General features: G+C 42.8%; 1 protein-coding gene across 2 annotated transcripts in view; it reads right to left on the bottom strand.

The window, feature by feature from the left end:
- The window catches only part of VILL (villin like), a 151,837-nt gene that overhangs the window by 17,084 nt on the left and 110,964 nt on the right, over positions 1–23,789 (bottom strand). For both annotated transcript variants that reach the window (XM_033931744.1, XM_033931743.1), the window contains exons 9-15: positions 19,341–19,439; positions 13,434–13,587; positions 11,432–11,532; positions 9,155–9,292; positions 7,926–8,084; positions 4,859–5,038; positions 1,343–1,488 (exon numbers count right to left, since the gene is read on the bottom strand). In XM_033931744.1, the coding sequence (XP_033787635.1) occupies positions 1,343–1,488; positions 4,859–5,038; positions 7,926–8,084; positions 9,155–9,292; positions 11,432–11,532; positions 13,434–13,587; positions 19,341–19,439 (977 nt within the window). The remainder of the gene's footprint in view (positions 1–1,342; positions 1,489–4,858; positions 5,039–7,925; positions 8,085–9,154; positions 9,293–11,431; positions 11,533–13,433; positions 13,588–19,340; positions 19,440–23,789) is intronic.

The raw sequence follows: 23,789 nt of genomic DNA on the forward strand, positions 1-23,789 counted from the left end.
CTGTAATGTGGCCTCCAGAATTGCACACAGTACTCCAGTCCTATGTTATCTGGGCGGCTGGCTTAAAATCGCCACTCTCTGGATAAGTGCCAGTGTTGACTGCCTTCCTAGATGTTCAGCCTTTATCTGGATAGTGACCCTGGATATTCATATATTTTTTGACCACTGCAGCTAGCATTCGAGAAAAAAATGAAAGCAGATAAAGACCATGTGGCCTATCCAGTCTGCCCATCCATGCCATCTACTATCCCTTTCTCTCCCATAGATATCTTGTGTACTTGAATTCAGATACATTTTTTTTATTTGTCTCCACCACCTCCATGAGGAGGCCATTCCATGCATTCACCACCCATTCCTTGAAGAGGTATTTCCTCTGGTTACTTCTGAGTCTGTCCCCTTTCACCTTCATCCAATGCCTTTTCAGTCCAGAGTTTCCTTTCAATTGAAAGAGGCTTGCCTTCTATGCATTTATGCCACAAAGGTATATAAATGTCTCTATCATACCTTCCCTCTCCCACCTTTTATTGAGATCTTTAAGTCTGTCCCTGTATGCTTTATGATAAAGACCACTGACCGTTCTAGTAGCTGCTCTCTGGATTGTCAGTGGCTGAATATTGACCCACAAGTGTTTGTTTATTCAATTATTTTGGAAGTTAAAAGCTAGGTCACTGGAAATTTAGAATTGACGTCTGAAGGTCCAATATTGAAATCATGGGAGGCATTCTAGCGGTGTTCCCAGATATTTAATGCCGGAGTCACCGGCATTGAATATCCAGGTCAACGTTCGATGGCTCACACTTTGCCAGCAAAGCTGATTCTCATCATCATAAGAACATAATAGCCTTACTTGGTCAGACCAAAGGTCCATCAAGCCCAGTAGCCCGTTCTCACGGTGGCCAATCCAGGTCACTAGTACCTGGCCAAAACCCAAAGAGTAGCAACATTCCATGCTACCGATCAAGGGCAAGTAGTGGCTTGCCTCGTGCCTTTTAGGCGGGTCTGTTTGGCCGTTGGCCTTAGCCAGCCAAACGATGAAAATAGTCAGTCACCGGGTTAGCTGACGAGCCGGATATTCATTAGGAGATAGCTGACTATCTCCCACTGAATTTTGGGGGGTAGCCAGCCAAAGGCAACTTAACCAGCTGGGATCCGTTTCCGGCCAACTAAGTTCCATTGAATATTGTGTGTGGGGGGGGTATGTTTAGCTCCTTGCTTTAACAACACATGAAACAAAGGAAATAACAACTGAAGAGAGTGTTTTTATAGGGAATGAAAAAGATTTCTAAATAGATCAAGGAAGGCTAAAAATGTCTCTGTTCTTTGCTTGTAGCAAAGAAATTACCTCTTCTCACTAGCATAGGGGGCTTTTCCTCCCAGAGCCACCCAGAATTCTGCAGGCTCCTGACCCTCCAGAGTCGTCTGTTTGTCCCGTTTTGAGATGACATTGGCCACTGTCTTTGCCATCTCTCGCTCATCACCACTGCAGCCCTGTGTGACATAACAAGGGTTTTAACGGAGAGATTTTGCAAACACATTTTCTATTCAGAATATACCATGAAGCAATTTGTTCAGACTGCGTTGCTCATGCATTACTTTTTCAGCTTGTAATCTCAGGAAAGGACTTCAACATATTCTTGTGTTATTTAGTATAATTCTCTCTCTTCCACCCTTCATCTGCTTTGCTAGTAGTATCATTTGAAACATATAGCAGGGATTTCCAACCCAGTCGCTGGGACACATCTAGCCAGTCAAGTTTTTAGGATATTCACAATGAATTTGCATGAGATAAATTTGCATTTGCTATCTCCATTCTATGCAGAATTATCTCACGCATATTCATTTTGCATATCTAGAACCTTAGGCAGCGGAACAATTTTTCATGGGGAGGGAGGAGGGCCCAAAGGCTCCGCCCTAGCCCCAGCAGGATCCTGTGGCACAACCTCTTTCTCCAGCTCCCGACTCCCCCACATACCTTTCCCAGTCACTGTAATTTTAAATCTTCCAGCAGCCGCTGTGCAGTGTCAATGAGCAGGCCTGCCCTGGTTGCCGGAAGATTTAAAATTACAGCGACCGGGAAGAGGTGGATGGGGGAGGAGAGCCATAACTGACTCTGACCACCAATTTTTGGGGAGGCCATGACCACGCCTATGCCTAGAACACTTGACTGGCTAAGTAAGTCCCAAGGACTGGGTTGAGAACCACGGTTCATAGACAAAACCGCGGAAGACAAAGGTGCGCGCCGACAACTGAGCGCAAGATGGAGGCGCACGCCTAAGAAAATGACAGTTTTTAGGGGCTCCAACAGGGGGTTTTGTTGGGGAGCCTCCCACTTTACTTAATACAGATCACGGTGGCGTTGTGGGTGGTTTGGGGGGTTGTAACCCCCCTCATTATACTGTAAACTTAACATTTTCCCTGTTTTTAGGGAAAAAGTGAAGTTTTCAGTATAATGTGGGGAGTTACATCCCCCCAAACTCTCCACAATGTGGCGCGATCTGTATAAAGTAAAGTGGGGGGTTCCCCCACACACCCCCCCGTCGGAGCCCCTAAAAACAGTTATTTTCTTCGGCGCGCGCCTCCGCACTGCGCTCAGTTGTCGGCGCGCGCCTTTGTCTTCCGCGGTTTTGACCTGACACCGAGAACCATTGCTTTTATAGTACAGGCAGTCCCCAAGTTACAGACACCCAACTTAAGTACAACTTGTACTTAAGAACGCGGTTGTGGCTTCATTTGATTCCACTGAGCAGCATTTCCAGTGGCATAGACTCCTACACTTCTCCTGTAGCAGATTCAGGAATGACGACGTTAAGAACAGTGTGTGGTTGTATATGCTGCACCTTAGAGGGAACACTGGGGCCAGTTAGCCCTTTTGTCCACTGGGAGCAGAGGTAAGCAGCAAGAATCTTAAAATCTACAAATTCTGAGTTAGAAACAAATCTGACTTAAGAACAGCTTTATTGAGAACATTAAATGCAATAAACAATCTTGATTAAAAATTCTTTGAATTTTCCATTGTGTTATGCATTGACTACTAAAGTAATAATAATAATAATTTTATTTCTTATATACGGCTGTACCGTGAGGTTCTAAGCGGTTTACAGTATAAACAGAAGAAATGCAATAAGTAAGATTAATTAAGATGAAGAGAAAGTACTTAGAGTTCCCTGACTGTCCCAAAGGCTCACATTCTTGCTAAAGTACTTGAGAAAAATAAATTAGTTAGGTTATAAACATAGAGTAGAAGAAGGTAGGAAAACAGTTCATAGGAAAATTAATTTCGAATACATTATATATTGTTCAAGGCGGAATACAAATTATAGGAGATTTGGACATTACCAAAAGAATTGCGTAATAAAGATTATCTAGATAAATTACATAACAGTGATTCGTGTACATTACATGGTGTGGTAGAGGATTCAATTTTGAGAATTACATATCAAGGGAATCCAGTGATAACAGAATATAGTGGAGATTATCAGTATATACGGTTTACAGATTGGAAGTTAACTAATAATGAAGTAAGAAATTTATTGGATAGTGTGGAAAATGTTTATATAGGAATCAGAGTATGTATGATAGGAAAGGTTCTAAGAATTGAATTAATGTGTTATTCTAAAGTAGCCGGAAGCCCGTCCCTGCTCCCTCACCCTTTGACATGAATGATTGTGTTGTACACAGTAAAGAGGAAGAAACATTCAACAAATTCCAGTACATGAGTAAAAGAAAGAAAAGAGATGGCTGAGGAGAGATACGATTGAAGTCTACAAAATCCTGAGTAGAGTAGAACGGGTACAAGTGGAGCGATTTCTCACTCCATCAAAAATTACAGAGACTAGGGGACACTCGATGAAGTTACAGGGAAATACTTTTAAAACCAATAGGAGGAAATATTTTTTCACTATGGAATGCATTGCCAGAGGATGTGGTAAGAGCGGATAGCCTAGCTGGTTTTAAGAACGGTTTGGACAATTTCCTGGAGGAAAAGTCCATAGTCCGTTATTGAGAAAGACATGGGGGAAGCCACTGCTTGCCCTGGATTGGTAGCATGGAATGTTACTACTCCTTGAGTTTTGGCCAGGGACTAGGGACCAGGATTGGCCACTGTGAGAACAGGCTACTGGGCTTGATGGACCGTTGGTCTGACCCAATAAGGCTATTCTCATGTTCTTATGAGTACATAGCAACATAGTAAATGACGGCAGATAAAGACCTGAATGGCCCATCCAGTCTGCCTAACCATATATGCTCCATAAATTAATTTAGTTTAAATGGTCATTTCTCTTAGATATTTCTGGGTCAGAAACCCAGAGCCCTGCCCGGTAGTGTACTTAGGTTCTATCTACTGGAGTCTCCACCCTCCATCACAGCTCACTCCAGCCCATCTTAACCATCCCAGCCATCGAAGCCCTTCGCAGCCCGTCCTCAACTGAATGCAAGCCTGCCCAGTATTGGCCTTATTTCCTCAATGTATACCCATTATTTTCTGATTAGAGATCTTCTGTATTCATTCCACGCTCGTTTGAACTTTGTCACTGTTTTCTTCTCCACCACCTCCCTCGGGAGCGCATTCCACGCATCAACCACCCTCTCCGTAAAGAAGAATTTCCTAACATTACTCTTGAGTCTACCACCCCTCAACCTCACGTCTTAAGAACAGCTTTAAAAATGTAACCTATTCATAACCCGAGGACTGCCTGAATAACACTATGGATAAAAGCTTATCAAGGGTTTGAGACATATTAAATTTTCTTGTGGGCCATGCATTAGTGAGCAAGGATTTGCAAGAAGGTATGTCACCAACAATATGTTATAGCACATCATAAGAATTTGAAATGTTACTTAAGGAAGCTTTGCATACCTTTCCACACCAGAGGTAGCAGACCTGATCAGTCTTTAGCACAAAGACATCATTGGAGTTCAGAGAGGAGGCTCGTGCCGGGACCTCTGTGGCTTTAGTGTTGAACTCATTAGTTCCTTTCACTTGGAAAAGCCTGACTGAAGGCTCTGGCTCAGTTTTGACAGCTCGACTTGTTCCACCCTACGATTTAGATTGAAACAATTTTTTATTGATGAGAATGAAAGACAACAGAAATCAGCCAATCACATCATGGCAGCCAGAACAGAAACAAAAGGACAACAGGCCACAAAATACAAGATCAGCAACAGGCATACAAACCATATGACTCATATGATACTCCCATCTCCAATCCACTCTATGATTTAAAAGCATGTCCAAAATAAAAAAGTGAGAAGAAACATTTCATATTATTTTAATTTATATCTCGCATTTCTCCACAGTCCTTAGTGGGTACCATTCAAACCAAATATTAAAATCACAAACAGTACACAAAATAAGTACACTTAAGACAATTAGTTTAGTATTCCTAAGTGGATCATATAATCTAACTACACAATCATAAAATTACATAAAAAATAAAAATAAAAACAAATAACCAAGAATAAATCAAAAATTGCAAACCTCTATCTCTAGGCCACCCTTGCATAAGCATCCTCCTAGCCTGTAAAGCAACAAAGACTAATTCCTATTGTAGCACCCTGAGGAATTCAACAGTGATGAATACTTTTGGGATTTCTGAGAGCTTCTACAGCAGTGGTCTCCAACTCAAACCCTTTGCAGGGCCACATTTTGGATTTGGAGGTACTTGGAGGGCCTCAAAAAAAGAGTTAATGTCTTATTAAAGAAATGGCAATTTTGCATGAGGTAAAACTCTTTATAGTTTATAAATCTTTCCTTTTGGCTAAGTCTTAATAATAATATTGTCATTTAGAGCTAAAGAGACATATGATCAAGAAACTCTTTTATTTTACTTTTGTGATGATGATCAACATACCGAGGGCCTCAAAATAGTACCTGGCAGGCCGCATGTGGTCCCTGGGCCACGAGTTTGAGACCACTGTTCAACAGTAAACCATCAATAGCTTTGACCCCCCCCCCCCCCCATCTGTATACAGGCAGACTGGTGGGTGACAGGTGGAAACTCTGACTCTCTCCAGAACTTGGTAGAACAAAAAGAATATCCAGCAGGCCTGGTTAAAAAGCAAGGTGAAGGAAGCTATTAGAGCTAAAAGAAAATCTTTCAGAAAATGGAAGAAGGATCCGATTGAAAATAATAGGAAACAGCATAAAGAATGGCAAGTCAAGTTCAAAGCGTTGATAAGGAAAACAAAAAGAGACCAGAAAAGGAAATAAACAATAAAATCCTTTTTTTAAGGTATATTAACAGCAAGAAGCCGGTAAAAGAATCAGTTGGACCGTTAGATGCCCAAGGGTAAAAGAGGTACGGGGTACTCAGGGAGGACAAGGCCATAATGGAGAGACTAATGCCCTCTTTAACAAAGGCGCGCTAAACGTTTTAGCGTGGATTTAGCACATAGTGAATCAATGCTAACCGCTAACGAGTCCATAGGATAATGTGCATGCGTTAGCGTTTGTGTTTAACTGGTCCCTCCTTCGCCTAAAAGGTCTGGGTTTGGGCGTTTGGGACTTGGGCGATTTTTTTGGTTGGGAATGTGTTTTAATTTTAGATGTTGTGGTGGTCTGGGCGATTAAACTGCTGAACATAGGGGTAGGCCATTCTCAAAAACAACCCCTCATTTTGGACATTTTTTTTGAGAGTGGACATTTTCCCTCCTGCTACTTTCAAGTTTAGGGGCTTAGGCCAAAAGGGGACTTAAGACTTTTTTTTTTATTATGCCCCTCCAAGGTATTAGTTTGTAGATATGATTTCTGATGATTGTTTGTGTGTCTGTTTTATTATGTTTTTATAAAATTATATATGTAAATTATGTAAAGGTAAAAACAACAAACTGTGGATGTGGATGTCCTGAAAGATGATTTTATTTGCTCTTCCCAATAAAAATACAAATAAAAGTCTGAATTAGTAATACAGGTATGATTGTCCTGACGGACTTTTATTTGTATTTTTATTGTGAAGAGCGAATAAAATCATCTTTCAAGACATCCACATCCACAGTCTGTTGTTTTTATCTTTGGATTGTTTTTACTGTGGATCATTGGGTCTCCCTTTTTGTTTTGTTTTTTTGTAAATTATGTAAACCGTTTAGTTTTAAACGGTATAGAAATTTTTAAAATAAATAAATACAAATTTTTAAAGTGTTTGAGGCTTGTGTAGAGGAGGCTGGAGCTTACAGAAATGGGGCAGGGACAGGAAAAGAACTCGCTGGGACGGGAAATTGAGTTCCCACGGGGACAGGGAAAAAGTTGTCTCTTTGTCATTTTTTAGTTGCAGGTTAGGGGCCTGAAAGTCGACTAGGGAAATTTAAAGCTGAAAGTTCACCCACTATCTTTGCTTCAGTTCAGAGTATGGGCATAGCTAGGGAGGCCTTTGAACTTTTTTAGATAGTGGCAATATTCGGTCTTCCATCCGAATAACTTAGGACAGATCTTGTAGATTTTGTAGAAGGCTGCCCTAAGTTATATGGATAAGTTATCCAGATAGCAGATGAAAAGTCTCTGTTTGAATAAGTTCTGGTAAGGACCATGTTATCCAGATTTTCAGGGCTGGCCATCATCTGGATAGTGGGGCTGAATACTCAGATATTGACCCCCTACAGTCAGTATTAAAAACAAACAAATGCATTGACTGCGGTAGTTAAAGATTGACCTGAGTATGTTTAAATGATATGGTAACTTTAGTGGATTTTGAAAATAGTGCATGCTGAAGCACTTGAGTGAGATAAGTGACAAAAATAGTATTTGGACAGCTTTTTCTGCCATTTTATATGGAAAATGCTACAAAAGAATTGAACAGATATTACTGACGTTTCTATTTGAAAATGACATCCCTAAAGAACTAGAGCCCTTCAGTTTGGGCATGGCTGCTTGCGGTCTAAACTTTCACGCTGCCTCTTCTGTTACATGGATACCCCAGCTCTTCCCGTACCTCATATATAATCAGCGCTCCTTTAAAGATTGCCTGGAAGTGCCTTGGTTCTTTCCCCATAAGAATTCGGACTTGCACCGGCTCATCATTGTACTTGCGATCCAACTGTACCGCTTGATAAGCACAGGCCGTGATTTCATCCTGAGTAGCATGGCGGCCCTAGAAGTGAAAATGAAATGTTATTATACTACTAATCATTTCTATAGCACTGCTAGACGTACTCGGTGCTGTACATTAAAATATTCAAGAGACTGTCCCTGATCAGTAGAGCTTACAATCTAATCAAACAGGCAAACAGGACAAATTGGGGGGGTTCTCTGGCATGGGTACTTTACAAGCAAGTGGGGGGTAGGAAAAAATGGGTTCCAGGCTGGATATAAATACCGCCAGGAATGGAGCTTGATGCACTGACTCAGGCAGTCTGTTCCAGGTGTACGGTGCAGCAAGAGAGAAAGAATGTAGACTGGAGCTGGCAGCAGAGGAGAAGGGCATGGACAAGAGAGACCTGCCCGACGAAAGGAGTTGCCGGGGAGGATTAAGGAGCAGCAGAGTGAATGCACCTGCAAGTCAATAAGAGGAGTCCAAATTGCAGACGGAAACAGACAGGGAGCCAACGAAGTGAACCGAGAGGGGTAATGCAAGCACAGCATTTGATGCTGGACATACAATGGCAAGTACAGAGCAGCAGTTGCTTGGAAAAGTCTGTTGACATTCCAGTGGGAGGGAAGAGCCAACCAAGCAAAATTAGGAAGTGGCCTTCCAGGAGGCCTCTCTTTCTCACCTTCTCCCTAAAGCATCCCTTTCTTGATGGATGGTATAGAACGAACCATATGCCTCATATTTCATGTAAAATGGTTACCACAGGGAGATTAATCAGTCCTGGGAACTTCCTGAGAGAAAGAGCTCCAAAGGCGTTTATCTTCAGCGCATGAGCGCACAAAACGCCCTACAGGATTACACCCACAAACATCACCTTCCGTCTCCCAGTGAACCTTTTAAATATCAAAGTGTCTTTCATATATAAAACAATCAATCAATAGTTTCCCTGTGGTAACCATTTTACAAACTGAATTTTTCTGAATTCTCTTTGAATGGAGTGAGTGCCAGGGCAGAGTTGGAATACAAGGAACTGAAGCAGGTCTCTGTGAGTGTACTAGATTTGAAATTGACCCCTTCATATTTATTAAGAACTTTAGGCCTTTTGATACTTTTGGATTTTTGTTACTTACCAGCCACATATACAGAATGTAATGAGGTTTGCCTGATTTCAGATAGGTGTAGAGCACCAGGTAACAGTCTCCTCCATAGAAACGCCCATAGGTGTTGCAATCCACCTCTTTTAATTCCAGATCCTCAATCCTCCATATCTGTGGAGAACATCACAATGGGCAGAAGTAGAGCTGTTGCATCCAACTTGTCATAAAATCTTTATATCTTTATGACAGGACATCTAGGCTTCCTCTTTAACACTTAGGGCTAGATTCACTAACCTGCCCGATCGTACCCGATCCGTGGCAGGCCGACAAATTCACTAAAGGCCAGCATGCAAATGGGGGCAATTGGAGGTACGCCCCCCCCACCGACCACACGCATCACTAGTGAGCGATCCTGAAGCATGCGTAGACCATCTCCTTTGTCTGTAGATGGTCTGCGCATGCTTACAGAGCTGCGAGCTGCTTTTTTTTGTTTTTTTAAAACTTTTTTATATACTTTGCGAGCCCATGGTTTTAACCCGCGGGTTTAAACCACGGGCTCGCACTGCGGGGGAAGGGCAGGCCAGTCGGGGCTGAGCAGAGCTGGAGAGTCGGGGCAGAGCAGGGCGGCAAGAGGAGAGTCTGGGCAGAGATCAAGGACCTGAGCGACTGGTCCCCCACCAGTTGCTTCTTTTTGGACCGGCCAGCCCAGTCGGTGTTCCTGGAAAAGTTTAGTGAATGGCGTCCTTACTACTTTGCATGCAGTTTACCCTCATTTGCATGCACGAATCGGATCAGCCACGAGGTTAGTGAATTGGGTCGGGGTCATAAACCGATCGGTTTGCTTAGTGAATCTAGTCCTTATTTCTGTACAAATATAAGGTTCTTCAAGGAACACAGAAATTCCTATAGTACCTTAATTTATAAGACATCTGCAAGCGTGATGGTGCAGTAAAGGGAGAGGAGGAAGTCCGCCCCGGGCACGGTCTTGGTAAAGGCGCCGGCAACCGTCCTTCTCTCCACACCCCTGCTCCTTTTTGGGGGGGGCCTTGCACGTGTGCCCCTTCCATTCCCTCGTACCTTTTCAATTTTCCCTGCGTGAACAGCGTTACAAACTTGCTGCCCACGTCGGTGTCGCCTTTCTCTGATCATCATTTCCAGGACCCGCGCCTAGGAAGTGACATCAGAGGGACAGTCAACACAACACGGGCAGCCACTTTGCAATGCTTCTCGCACCTGGAAAATTAAAAAGGTACACGGGAAGGGAGGGGTGGCGTGCGCACAGCAGTGGGGTCGGGAAGGAGCGGGACATGGTTAAAGGGGGACTTTTTCTTGAAGCAGCCTAACGGCGAAACATGTCGAATTGACTGGTCCCTTTCCCGAATTGATAAGAGCGAATGAAATGAACAAAGTATTTTTAAGATAAGTTCATATTTATTTACTATTTAAGCATTAAGCACTTTAAATCACACAAGAAAATAATAAGAGTTACCATAAAATAGAGGGGGCAAATGAAGAAGCCATAGCTACGGAGATATTTGGTTACTATGTGAATATGGGTAACCAATTGGCATGTCTGAAGCCCTAAAAAACATGTGAATGGACTTTAATGCTAACAATACACTGGCTTAAGGGAGATTTTCTCTAGAAACAGCCATCTTGGTGCCAAAACTTCTAACTTAATTTAAATTGGCATTTCTATTCCCTCTAATGATGACATTCAAGGCAGATTACAATGCACATCATTACGTCCACACAATTAATAAGGCTTTTCAAATTACCCTTTCTTCTTAACTATTATCATCACTGCTCAGCCAGTGCTGCTGCGTTCGCCTGGTTCTGTTGGTTATGACAGCACCCAATGCTCAGGGAGGTTTCTACTTTCAAGCTTCCCCAGTAGCTAAAGTAACAGCTACTGGCAGCCCCCAAGGGCATAAGGACATCCCTATATGCCTCCGGTGCACCCAAAGATACTTCTATAACGTGTGCCAATCTAAATCTAAAGTCCCCAGTCTAGCGTGAATGCACCTCTGTAACCCTCACTCCACTTCCCCGGTGCATTGTGAATATACCCTGATGCTCTGCCTCCAATTCATTGTGAATACACCCCCTTCCCCTTTCTTTACCCTTTAGCGTAATGCAAATGTATCCTCTGTCCTATGCCTCCCAAATTTTGTGAACGTATCGCTGTTACCCGTTCTGAGCTCCTGGGGAGGTCGAGTGCTAAAACGAAATAAATAAATAAGAACATATCTATCATACTGAATGAGACACAACCGTCGCCAAGCTTATATTTCTGAAGAGTTCACTCACCTCCACTTTCCCAGAAGCATCGTCCACCATTCTCTGTTCAGCCGCCAGCTGCGGTCTGGCATATAACTGTGTGACATCGAACGTTTCTTGAGCTACTTTGGCTGTAATATATAACCACAGCAGGCGATATATGTCACATATCTCACTCCTTCACCAATGACATACACATTTTTCACTCCTGGATGAAGCTCTGACTCTTCCCGGCCTGCTTATCTGTGGCCCTGGGCTGTGTCTGTTTCCAGTTGCTCATGTAAAGCCTCTCTAAGATTTCAGCTCTTTATTTCCTTGGCCCACCAGCCAATCTCCAAACTTTTAAAGATTTCCTCTTCAACTTAGGTCCTTTCTTTCAGTAATACTCTGTATAAGTTTAGGGGTTAACCATCCACCCATCCCCCTTCATTCCCTTTGTATATCTTATCTACCAAATTACAGCGAACGTATTAGATATGATCAAAAAGAGACAGACAGAAAGAAAGACAGACAGACAAGAAGCCAGAGAGAGACACAGACAGAAAGAATGACAAACAGACAGGGAGCCAGAGAGACAGACAGACAGCGGACAAGAAGCAAGAAAGAAAGACAGACAGACAGGGGGCCAGGGAGAGACACAGACAGAAAGAATTACAGACAGACAGGGGGCCAGAGAGACAGACAGAAAGACAGAGGCTAAGGAGACAGAGAGACAGAAAGAAAGAAAGACAGACAGACACATCTATTCTAGCACCCGTTAATTTAACGGGCTTAAAGACTAGAAGTACATAAATATGGAAGAAGAATGTAATCTAGAATGGCTTAGTTTCCAAAGTGTTTAGAAAACAAGAAAGTTTTCAGAGCTTTCCGAAATAAAACGAAGGGGCCTAGAACTTCTAAGCGAAAGCGGTAACTCATTCCAGAGCTCAGTTAGTTTGAAAATGAAAGAGTGGCTGAATCCCTTGAAAGTTCTGTTTTTACCCCTAAGGGAAGGAAATGCAAGTTTTAATTTAGTTGAACTCCTAGCGAGATGAGATCTGTGTACATTCCAATCTAAAGGAACCAAAGTAATAAAAATGCCAAAGAGAATTCTAAATGCAATACAAACGCACTTAAATTGAATTCTAAAATACACTGCAACAACATGAGATTTTGTTTCAAACTGCTAAAGAAACACACAAAGGGGGAAATTCTGTAGAGGATGCTGGTTTTCTACAGCCGCCTAAGAAGTAGCTGAGAATTGCACACTGGCGTCCCATTACAGAATCGCGCCTGCCCTAAGGGACAGACACCTAACCCTCCTGGGATGCAGTGGGAGTAGCCTAAGACTCCAGTTGGCCCAGATGCCTAAGGTCCCTCCTATGAGCCTTATGCCCCTCCTCAGTGTCCTAGTCGCGGGTCCAGCAAGTGACAGCAGGTTAGGGGTTGCTGCTCGCGCCAGGAATGTTATAGAGGAATGGGGGGGAAGGGAACTGGCACGCAGCAGTGGGAGAGCGGGGAAGGAGCAGGGAGAGGCAGACGGCACCCGGGGTAGACTGCCCCCTAGCCCCCCCCTTTACTATGCCACTGGTAAGAGCGGTTAACATAGCTGATTTTAAGAAAGATTTGGACAATTTTTTGAAGGAAAAGTCCATAGTTTGTTATTGAGAAAGACATGGAGGAAGCCACTGCTTGCCCTGGATCAGTAGCATGGAATGTTGCTACTCTTTGGGGTTCCGGAATCTTGCTATTCTTTAGGATTCCGAATGGAATGTTGCTACTCTTTGGGTTTTGGCCAGGTACTTGTGACCTGGAGTGGCCATCGTAAAGATGGGATACTGGGCTAGATGGACCATTGTTCTGACCCAGTAAGGCCATTCTTTTATTATGTTCTTTAGATGCCTCACTAAGATCACAAAATATCTACAAACGTCAATGTTAAAATACCTATTGTAATAATTGCACACAATAAGATATTGATTCAATCTATAAATGCTTTTATAACAGTAAATTTTACTTACAAATGTGAATGAAGTTAAAGTATTTGTCTCACCAATCTTGCCAATGCTGTGTGTCTTGCCGATTCCTTGAGTTTCTTCTGCATCTCTCCAGTTCTGGAAGAGCTGCTTAAACATGGCTGACTCGGCCCCATCATTCACTACTTCGACATTTGTGGTAGCAGGGTAGCCCTTAGCTTGGATGAAGCCCTGAAGAAATCCCAACATTACTTCAGTCAGGTTATGTTAGCTCTACACACGGCTCTGGCTGAACTGTCATAGTTTTCAATAAACTTTGCTCCAAATCAAACGAGGATTTGTACCCCTAAAATAATCATCTCAGTATAAAAAATATTTGGTTTCATGACAATGGAAATGGTTTGGTTTCTTGTTTATATTAAGAAACTTGACGATCTTGCTCTACTTTCCTGCTGTTATATATGTTAAAAAAAACCAAACCTGGACTGTTTTACCAAACTTGAATGTAAGTAAGACAGGCAGTAGTTTTGCCTATGATCTGTAAAGGCGTGAGTGTTTCTGAAGATGATACATAAGGAATGTGATGAAATGTGGAGGGGCATTTTTGATATTATGTCTAAATCTGAGTTTAGACGTTTTGCAGAAGATGCATTAAAATCCACTACCATTTTCAAAACGGCAAAACATTTTAGTTTTTATAATAATGTACTCTGTGTATCTATCTTTTTGAACCAGTTTTGAACCCCCCCCCCAAAAAAAAACACCCCACATCCAAATGAAAAATGCACAAAACAAGCCATTGGGCTGTAGGAGGGGCCAGAATATGTACTAGACTGGCCACAGAGACATCCCAGCAGAGCAGTGGGTACCATTTGGAACACTGTAATGAACTTCACATAAAAGGTCCCAGGTACAACATCTCACCTTAACCCTTTTATGGTGTATGGTGAGCCCTCCAAAATCTACCCAATACCTACTGGACCTAGCTATATACCAACACTAATAGCCCTTATGCCTGCAGGTGTCACCTCACATGCGGGATTTGGGTGGAGTTTGGAAGGCTCACAGATTCCACCATAAGTGTAGTGAGTTAGAGTGGGGTATAGGCCTGAGTCCTCTTCTCTATGGTTCACTACACCGCCTGCCAGGCTACCCAAGGAACTTGCTTGCTGCTCTACTGGGACTACGCATAACACCTGAAGCTGTCATACAGGCCAAGTATGTACTGTTTCGTTTATATCTTTGGGGGATGGGAGGGTCAGTGACAACTGGAGAAGTGTGTATGTGGGGGGTTATGCTTACATCCCTCCAGTGGTTATCTGGTCACTTTATCATTATTAAAACAGGTCTAGCCCCAAACATGTAATTTGTGCCTTTGACATGTTCAAAAATGTTCGATTATGTCAGAAAAATATTCAAGTTATAAGCCCACCCTAGTCCTGGGCAAACCACGCCTCTATCATGCCCCCTTGAGATTAATTAAGACAAACTACAGATGAACAGCATTGATATATGTCCAGAGCAGGAGTAGGCAATTCTGGGCCTCGAGAGCCGGAGCCAGGTCAGGTTTTCAGGATATCCACAATAAATATGCATGAGATAGATTTTCAACTCAAGGAGGCAGTGCATGCAAATCCATGTCATACATATTCATTGTGGATATCCTGAAAACCTGGCCTGGCTCTGGCTCTCGAGGACCGGAATTGCCTACCCCTGGTCTAGAGTAATCTAAGGTTCCACAAATAGCGAATTGGAAGAGTTTGGCGAGAAAAACATCTATCTGCCCCTTTATGCCACGTTTTGGATATTTTTCTCTTTTGAAAATGAGCCCCATGAAGGGGCATTTTCAATAGGATGTCTAAGTGAGTTTGGACGTTTTGGGAAAGACATCCAGAAATCCAACAGAGAAAATGTCCATTCTCAAAACAGCAAGACATCTGTCTTCTTTTATTTTTTTAGAATGACCTATGTAGGATTTTTGGTCCTTAGTACGTCTATCTTTTTTGGCCATTCCCAAATATAAAGACATCCATATGAAAAATGCACAAAAGCAAGTTTTTTGGCAGCTAACATTCTTAGCAAACTCTCATAGACAGCTGAGCATTCTTCAGCACAGCAGAAGGATTACTGCAGAGAATGTCATATTAAAAGGACTAGATACAGATGACATTTTAACTTGCTCCTCTATTGTATGGTGAACCCTCCACTGCCCACCCAAACCTTACTGTATCCACCTGTACACCACAATAGCCCTTATGCCTGCAGGAGTCATCTTAATGTAGATACATTAGGTTTTGGAGGGATCACCATATGACAGAAGCAAGTTAAAGTGACATCTGTACCTGGAACTTTTAATGTGAAATTCACTGCAGTAACCTCTGCTCTCTGGGCTCAAATGTCTCTGTTAACATCTGAAGCTGCTTGGGCTGAGAACTTTTCAGCACCTCAATCATAATGCAGGCAGGAATGTACTGTTTTTTTAAAAAAACATCTTTGGGTGGTGGGAGGGGGTCGATGACCACTGGGGGAGAAAGGGAGAGGCCATGCCTTAATCCCTTCAGTGTTCATCTGGTCAGTTTGGAAACCTTTTTTTAGCATTCAGATGCTTTTAAAACAAGTCTAGCTCCAAAGATCTAAAAAAACCCAAAAAAAACATAGTAACATAGTAGATGACAGCAGATAAAGACCCGAATGGTCCATCCAGTCTGCCCAACCTGATTCAATTTAAATTTTTTTTTTTTTTCTTCTTAGCTATTTCTGGGCGAGAATCCAAAGCTTTACCCAGTACTATGCTTGGGTTCCAACTGCCGAAATCTCTGTTAAGACTTACTCCAGCCCATCTACACCCTCCCAGCCATTGAAGCCCTCCCCTGCCCATCCTCCACCAAACGGCCATACACAGACACAGACCGTGTAAGTCTGCCCAGTAATTTTATTATATTGTACATCGCTTCGAATTTAGAAGAAGCGATTCATCAAAAACATATTAAACTTGAAATTTGAAACTAACTGGCCTAGTTCAATATTTAATATTATTTTCTGATTCTAAATCTTCTGTGTTCATCCCACGCTTCTTTGAACTCAGTCACAGTTTTACTCTCCACCACCTCTCTCGGGAGCGCATTCCAGGCATCCACTACCCTCTCCGTAAAGTAGAATTTCCTAACATTGCCTTTGAATCTACCACCCCTCAACCTCAAATTATGCCCTCTGGTTTTACCATTTTCCTTTCTCTGGAAAAGATTTTGTTCTACGTTAATACCCTTCAAGTCTGAATCATATCTTCCCTGTCTCTCCTTTCCTCTAGGGTATACATATTCAGGGCTTCCAGTCTCTCCTCATACGTCTTCTGGCGCAAGCCTCCTATCATTTTCGTCGCCCTCCTCTGGACCTTTTGTTAAAGGTTTGATTAGCACAACCACTCAATTGGAGAGATATCTAATAGTCCTCTGTGATAATTAAACACCAGAAATTTAACTTCTTTAATCACAGCTCTAAAATTTGTTAAAATATTATAAATATTAATTGTGAATAGCTCAGACCCTTTAACCGTTAAGGGGACCATCATCGTTTTCACTGTCCCCTTTACCATCCGAAAATAATTTCAAAATCAAAAAAACTAAATGAAATAAAGAATAAAAAAAATGTATAACTTATCTGAACAGGATGGTTTGATAGCTGTTACTCAACCTCAGCGGTGTTAAAGTGACTAGTGCCTGTGCATTTTCAAACAAACATATTCTTTATTGCACTATTGCCATGGCACTAGTCACTTTAACATCGCTGAGGTTGATATTGAAGGATTTTTATTCCAAAAGACCTGAGATAGAACAAATCATTTTTAACTTATAAAAGCATTTTTGGACTACTGAGCTAATGTGCTGGTGATAGGAAAGTTTTTCATCTAGGATGACGCTGAGTAGTTTAATAGCAGGTTTTAAAGTTTCGTCCTCTGCGTTGCGTGGTCATTACCAAAGACAGTGAAAGGCCGCAGCCCCTTTCAATGCCTATTTGTTTGATGCAGCTCATCTGAAATTTGAACATGGAGTTGGGGATACTGTGGCTTAGTTAAGAAATAGAAAAATGGCCACAGTAAATTTTAAGTCCACCAAAGAAGGAGCCAATAGAAACAGCTAATAGCTGTCAGAACGCAACTTATTAATAAAGCAACCACTGATAGTAGTATATAATAGTGTCTCTGTATTGTCCTGTTATTTTAACATGCAGTCACTGCCTGACATGTTTTGACAACAGTTGCCTGAGTCAGGGGCAAAACCAGTTTCTAACAACAACTGTTACACCTTAAAAGAGGGCATTCAAAAGCATCAAGGTTGTCTATATCGCATATTGATTTAAAACGTGCTCCCGAAACACTTGTTTCTGGCTGCAGTGGCTCCATGGAGGGCAGGATTAAGGCACAAGCATAGCAGGCATGAACCTAAGGCCCATGTGCCAGGAAGGGCTCTCTCGGATGAGGTAATTCAATAGCTTCCAAGACTGCCCTTGTAAGTCATGTTTTGGCAGAGAGTGAGAGAGAGTGTAAGAAGGCCAACACTGCTCTCAAAAACTCTGTCTGTTCTCCTCACCCTTTGAACATTGTCTACTCTGCCAGTTTTCCTCTGTAGTCAGAAGCAAAAGGGCCCTGTTTATGGCAGTTTTGAAATGAGTGTATAATTATGATATGGGGCTCAATTCACTCGTTTGCTTAGGGCAGGGGTAGGCAATTCCGGTCCTCGAGAGCCGGAGCCAGGTCAGGTTTTCAGGATATCCACAATGAATATGTATGAGATAGATTTGCATGCACTGCCTCCTTGAGATACAAATCTATCTCATGCATATTTATTGTGGATATCCTGAAAACCTGACCTGGCTCTGGCTCTCGAGGACCGGAATTGCCTACCCTTGGTTTAGGGCACACAAAAAGGTGAATTCTGCATTGGCTCTTTTAGAGCGTGAGGTTGGGGAGGATATATTAATGTTTCATCTGTTTGCATCACCAGGATGCACCTCTAGCACGTCCTTGCACAGAAGAAAGGACTGGCTGGCTGAGGTGAAAAAAAAAAAGTGCTGACTGAGGTTGGGACTTAAAAGAACCAGATCTCCATCCTGGGAGACTGCAGCCACATGTAAGGTGCTTAGAAAACTGTAAATCTGAAATGACGGCCAGTGCTTCACAGCTGAAATTGGTCCAATATTTATTTATTTTATTCCAAAACGGTTTACAATAAAATTATATACATAAAATATTGAAACAGGTCAGAACAGATAAAAACAAAAGCAGAAAGATTCAATCCTTGCAATAGGTCAAATGCTCAAAGAAATGCATCAACGGAGAATTGCGTTTTCAGCAGTTTCCTGAATGAACTCCTATCCCCACACTTCCGAATTTGACCAACAAGGCCATTCCACAGTTTTACTCCTGCACATGAAAAGGTCACGGCATTCGTTTCCACACACTTGGGATTGGCCTTTGTTTTCAGCAGTGCTGAGTTTTCAGAGCGCAGATCTCTGAGATTATTATTAAAGACTGCAAGAAGCCTAATTGGATAATAGTTATCATACTCAGTTTGTGCCGATATACAAATACTTTTTTGAACAGACGCCTGTATTATAAGTGCAATGAAGTGGACACATGGAACGCGCTTCCGGAGGTTGTGATAGGCCAGAGCACACTACAGGATTTCAAGGAAGGTTTAGATAGGTTCCTAAAGGATGAGGGGATTGAGGGTTACAGATAGATGTAGAGGTAGGTTACAGAAATGGTCAGGAACCACTTCACAGGTCACAGACCTGATGGGAGCAGACCGCTGGGTGTGATGTACCTCTGGTCTGACCCAGTGGTGGCAACTTCTTATGTCCTTATGAAGTAAAATCTGTTTATATGTACATACATTGAGGCTACTACAGAAGGTGTTATACCATTTGTTATAGGTGACTTCTAAAGCCATTTTAGGATAAATATACTGTACACGCTACATACTTACCACAGCTCTGCTAAAAGCAGATTTCTTTTCTTCCTTGGAAGAATATTTTCCTCTCCATACATAGATTTTGACGCCACCTTGGTCCAATATATGGCAGTCCTGCACAGTGAGATAGAACAGACCAGAATAAGAAACCTCTCTCATGAGAGAATACATTGAAGTGGCAGAGGATAGTGCCCTGATAGTCAAGCAGAATCAGGGCAGCCATTCCAAATCCACCTTCACATTCCACAGTAGGACAGTGTGTTCAGGGTCCTTTTTCTACAGGATGTCCGGGACGGTACTTGAAGAGACCTCCCAGGAAAGAGACTTGGGAGTTCTGATTGACAAGTCGATGAAGCCGTCTGCGCAATGCGCGGCGGTGGCAAACAGGGTGAACAGAATGCTAGGAATGATAAAGAAGGGGATCACGAACAGATCGGAGAAAGTTATCATGCCACTGTACCGGGCCATGGTGCGCCCTCACCTGGAGTACTGCGTCCAGCATTGGTCGCCATACACGAAGAAGGACACGGTACTACTCGAAAGGGTCAAGAGAAGAGTGACAAAAATGGTTAAGGGGCTGGAGGAGTTGACGTACAATGAGAGACTGGAGAAACTGGGCCTCTTCTCCCTTGAAAAGAGGAGACTAAGAGGGGACATGATCGGCACATTCAAAATACTGAAGGGAATTGACTTAGCAGATAAAGACAGATTGTTCACCTTCTCCAAGGTAGGGAGAATGAGAGGGCACTCTCTAAAGTTGAAAGGGGATAGATTCTGTACAAACATAAGGAAGTTGTTCTTCACCCAGAGAGTGGTAGAAAACTGGAACACTCTTCTGGAGTCTGTTATAGGGGAAAACACCCTCCAGGGATTCAAGACAAAGTTGGACAAGTTCCTGCTAAACTGGAACGTACGCAGGTGAGGCTGGACTCATTTAGAGCACTGGTCTTTGACCTGGGGGTCGCCGCATGAGCGGACTGCTGGGCACGATGGACCACCGGTCTGACCCAGCAGTGGCAATTCTTATGTTCTTACACTGTAATAAGTGCTAGCTCACACTTTCTGCAGGTTATAAACACTTACTGCAAGATGCGTTCTGCCGTCCTAGGGTAAATGGGCACTTTTGCGCATGCACGGAAAAAATATATTTTTATTTTTCTTCAAGAAGGCACCACTGGGGGTGGGGAGTGGGCATGACAGCTAATCAGCTAGCTAGCTAATTAGTTAGCATGTGGGGCATTGCCATGCTCTAATTGATTAGCCTGGGGTTTGTGTGGGGCCCACAAAATAGGAGGCAATAGAGGCTCCTGCACTATTTTTTTAATGGCCGCCCGCTAATGGCGAAATTAGCGTGTGGCCATTAATTCAGAAAATGGAACATTGGCCATTTTCCGGCTGTGGGAAATGTGGCTTTAGTAAGCGGGAGAGACCTGCATATGGGCACGCTAAGGTTTTTTTTTTTGCTGCAGTTTAGCAAAAGGACCCTATGATTCTTGTCATTTGGCATAAAGGCAGGAGATACCTGGAGAAAAGAGACTGAAAATGATGCACTGAGGAACATGAAAGACAGAGCTGGAAAGAGAGAAAGAAAGCCCAGAGGAAGGTAGGATAAGGAGGTTCTGGCTGGAGGTTATAAACTATTTCCACATACTACTTGGCTCAGGTAAGCCACTCGTTTCTTGAAGCTGTGAATAGAGAATGACACAGAGACAAATTTTTCCCTGTCCCCATGGGAACTCATTTTCCCGTCCCATCCCGGTGAGTTCTTTTCCTGTCCCTGCCCCATTCCTGCGAGCTCCGTCCTCATCTGCACGAGCCTCAAACACTTTAAAATCATAAGTAGCAACATTCTAGAGCTCAGATGGTGATGTCATAATGCCTCATTCCACCAATGCCTAAGCTCCGTCCTCATCTGCATAAGCCTCAAACACTTTAAAACCATAAGTAGCACCATTCTAGAGCTCAGATGGTGATGTCATAATGGCTCATTCCACCAATGCCTAAGCTCCGTCCTCATCTGCACGAGCCTCAAACACTTTAAAATCATAAGTAGCAACATTCTAGAGCTCAGATGGTGATGTCATAATGCCTCATTCCACAAATGCCTAAGCTCCGTCCTCATCTGCATGAGCCTCAAACACTTTAAAACCATAAGTAGCACCATTCTAGAGCTCAGATTGTGATATCATAATGCCTCATTCCACCAATGCCTAAGCTCCGTCCTCATCTGCACAAGCCTCAAGCACTTTAAAATCATAAGTAGCAACATTCTAGAGCTCAGATGGTGATGTCATAATGCCTCATTCCACCAATGCCTAAGCTCCGTCCTCATCTGCACAAGCCTCAAACACTTTAAAACCATAAGTAGCACCATTCTAGAGCTCAGATGGTGATGTCATAATGCCTCATTCCACCAATGCCTAAGCTCCGTCCTCATCTGCACAAGCCTCAAACACTTTAAAATCATAAGTAGCAACATTCTAGAGCTCAGATGGTGATGTCATAATGCCTCATTCCACCAATGCCTAAGCTCCGTCCTCATCTGCACGAGCCTCAAACACTTTAAAATCATAAGTAGCAACATTCTAGAGCTCAGATGGTGATGTCATAATGCCTCATTCCACCAATGCCTAAGCTCCGTCCTCATCTGCACAAGCCTCAAACACTTTAAAATCATAAGTAGCAACATTCTAGAGCTCAGATGGTGATGTCATAATGCCTCATTCCACCAATGCCTGAGCTCCGTCCTCATCTGCACGAGCCTCAAACACTTTAAAATCATAAGTAGCAACATTCTAGAGCTCAGATGGTGATGTCATAATGCCTCATTCCACCAATGCCTAAGCTCCATCCTCATCTGCACGAGCCTCAAACACTTTAAAATCATAAGTAGCAACATTCTAGAGCTCAGATGGTGATGTCATAATGCCTCATTCCACCAATGCCTAAGCTCCGTCCTCATCTGCATAAGCCTCAAACACTTTAAAACCATAAGTAGCACCATTCTAGAGCTCAGATTGTGATATCATAATGCCTCATTCCACCAATGCCTAAGCTCCGTCCTCATCTGCACAAGCCTCAAGCACTTTAAAATCATAAGTAGCAACATTCTAGAGCTCAGATGGTGATGTCATAATGCCTCATTCCACCAATGCCTAAGCTCCGTCCTCATCTGCACAAGCCTCAAACACTTTAAAACCATAAGTAGCACCATTCTAGAGCTCAGATGGTGATGTCATAATGCCTCATTCCACCAATGCCTAAGCTCCGTCCTCATCTGCACGAGCCTCAAACACTTTAAAACCATAAGTAGCAACATTCTAGAGCTCAGATGGTGATGTCATAATGCCTCATTCCACCAATGCCTAAGCTCCGTCCTCATCTGCACGAGCCTCAAACACTTTAAAATCATAAGTAGCACCATTCTAGAGCTCAGATGGTGATGTCATAATGCCTCATTCCACCAATGCCTAAGCTCCGTCCTCATCTGCACGAGCCTCAAACACTTTAAAATCATAAGTAGCACCATTCTAGAGCTCAGATGGTGATGTCATAATGCCTCATTCCACCAATGCCTAAGCTCCGTCCTCATCTGCACGAGCCTCAAGCACTTTAAAATCATAAGTAGCAACATTCTAGAGCTCAGATGGTGATGTCATAATGCCTCATTCCACCAATGCCTAAGCTCCGTCCTCATCTGCACAAGCCTCAAACACTTTAAAACCATAAGTAGCACCATTCTAGAGCTCAGATGGTGATGTCATAATGCCTCATTCCACCAATGCCTAAGCTCCGTCCTCATCTGCACGAGCCTCAAACACTTTAAAACCATAAGTAGCAACATTCTAGAGCTCAGATGGTGATGTCATAATGCCTCATTCCACCAATGCCTAAGCTCCGTCCTCATCTGCACGAGCCTCAAACACTTTAAAATCATAAGTAGCAACATTCTAGAGCTCAGATGGTGATGTCATAATGCCTCATTCCACCAATGCCTAAGCTCCGTCCTCATCTGCACGAGCCTCAAACACTTTAAAATCATAAGTAGCAACATTCTAGAGCTCAGATGGTGATGTCATAATGCCTCATTCCACCAATGCCTAAGCTCCGTCCTCATCTGCATAAGCCTCAAACACTTTAAAACCATAAGTAGCACCATTCTAGAGCTCAGATTGTGATATCATAATGCCTCATTCCACCAATGCCTAAGCTCCGTCCTCATCTGCACAAGCCTCAAGCACTTTAAAATCATAAGTAGCAACATTCTAGAGCTCAGATGGTGATGTCATAATGCCTCATTCCACCAATGCCTAAGCTCCGTCCTCATCTGCACAAGCCTCAAACACTTTAAAACCATAAGTAGCACCATTCTAGAGCTCAGATGGTGATGTCATAATGCCTCATTCCACCAATGCCTAAGCTCCGTCCTCATCTGCATGAGCCTCAAACACTTTAAAACCATAA

This window comes from Geotrypetes seraphini, chromosome 2, assembly GCF_902459505.1.
Source record: "Geotrypetes seraphini chromosome 2, aGeoSer1.1, whole genome shotgun sequence".
NCBI lineage: Eukaryota > Metazoa > Chordata > Amphibia > Gymnophiona > Dermophiidae > Geotrypetes > Geotrypetes seraphini.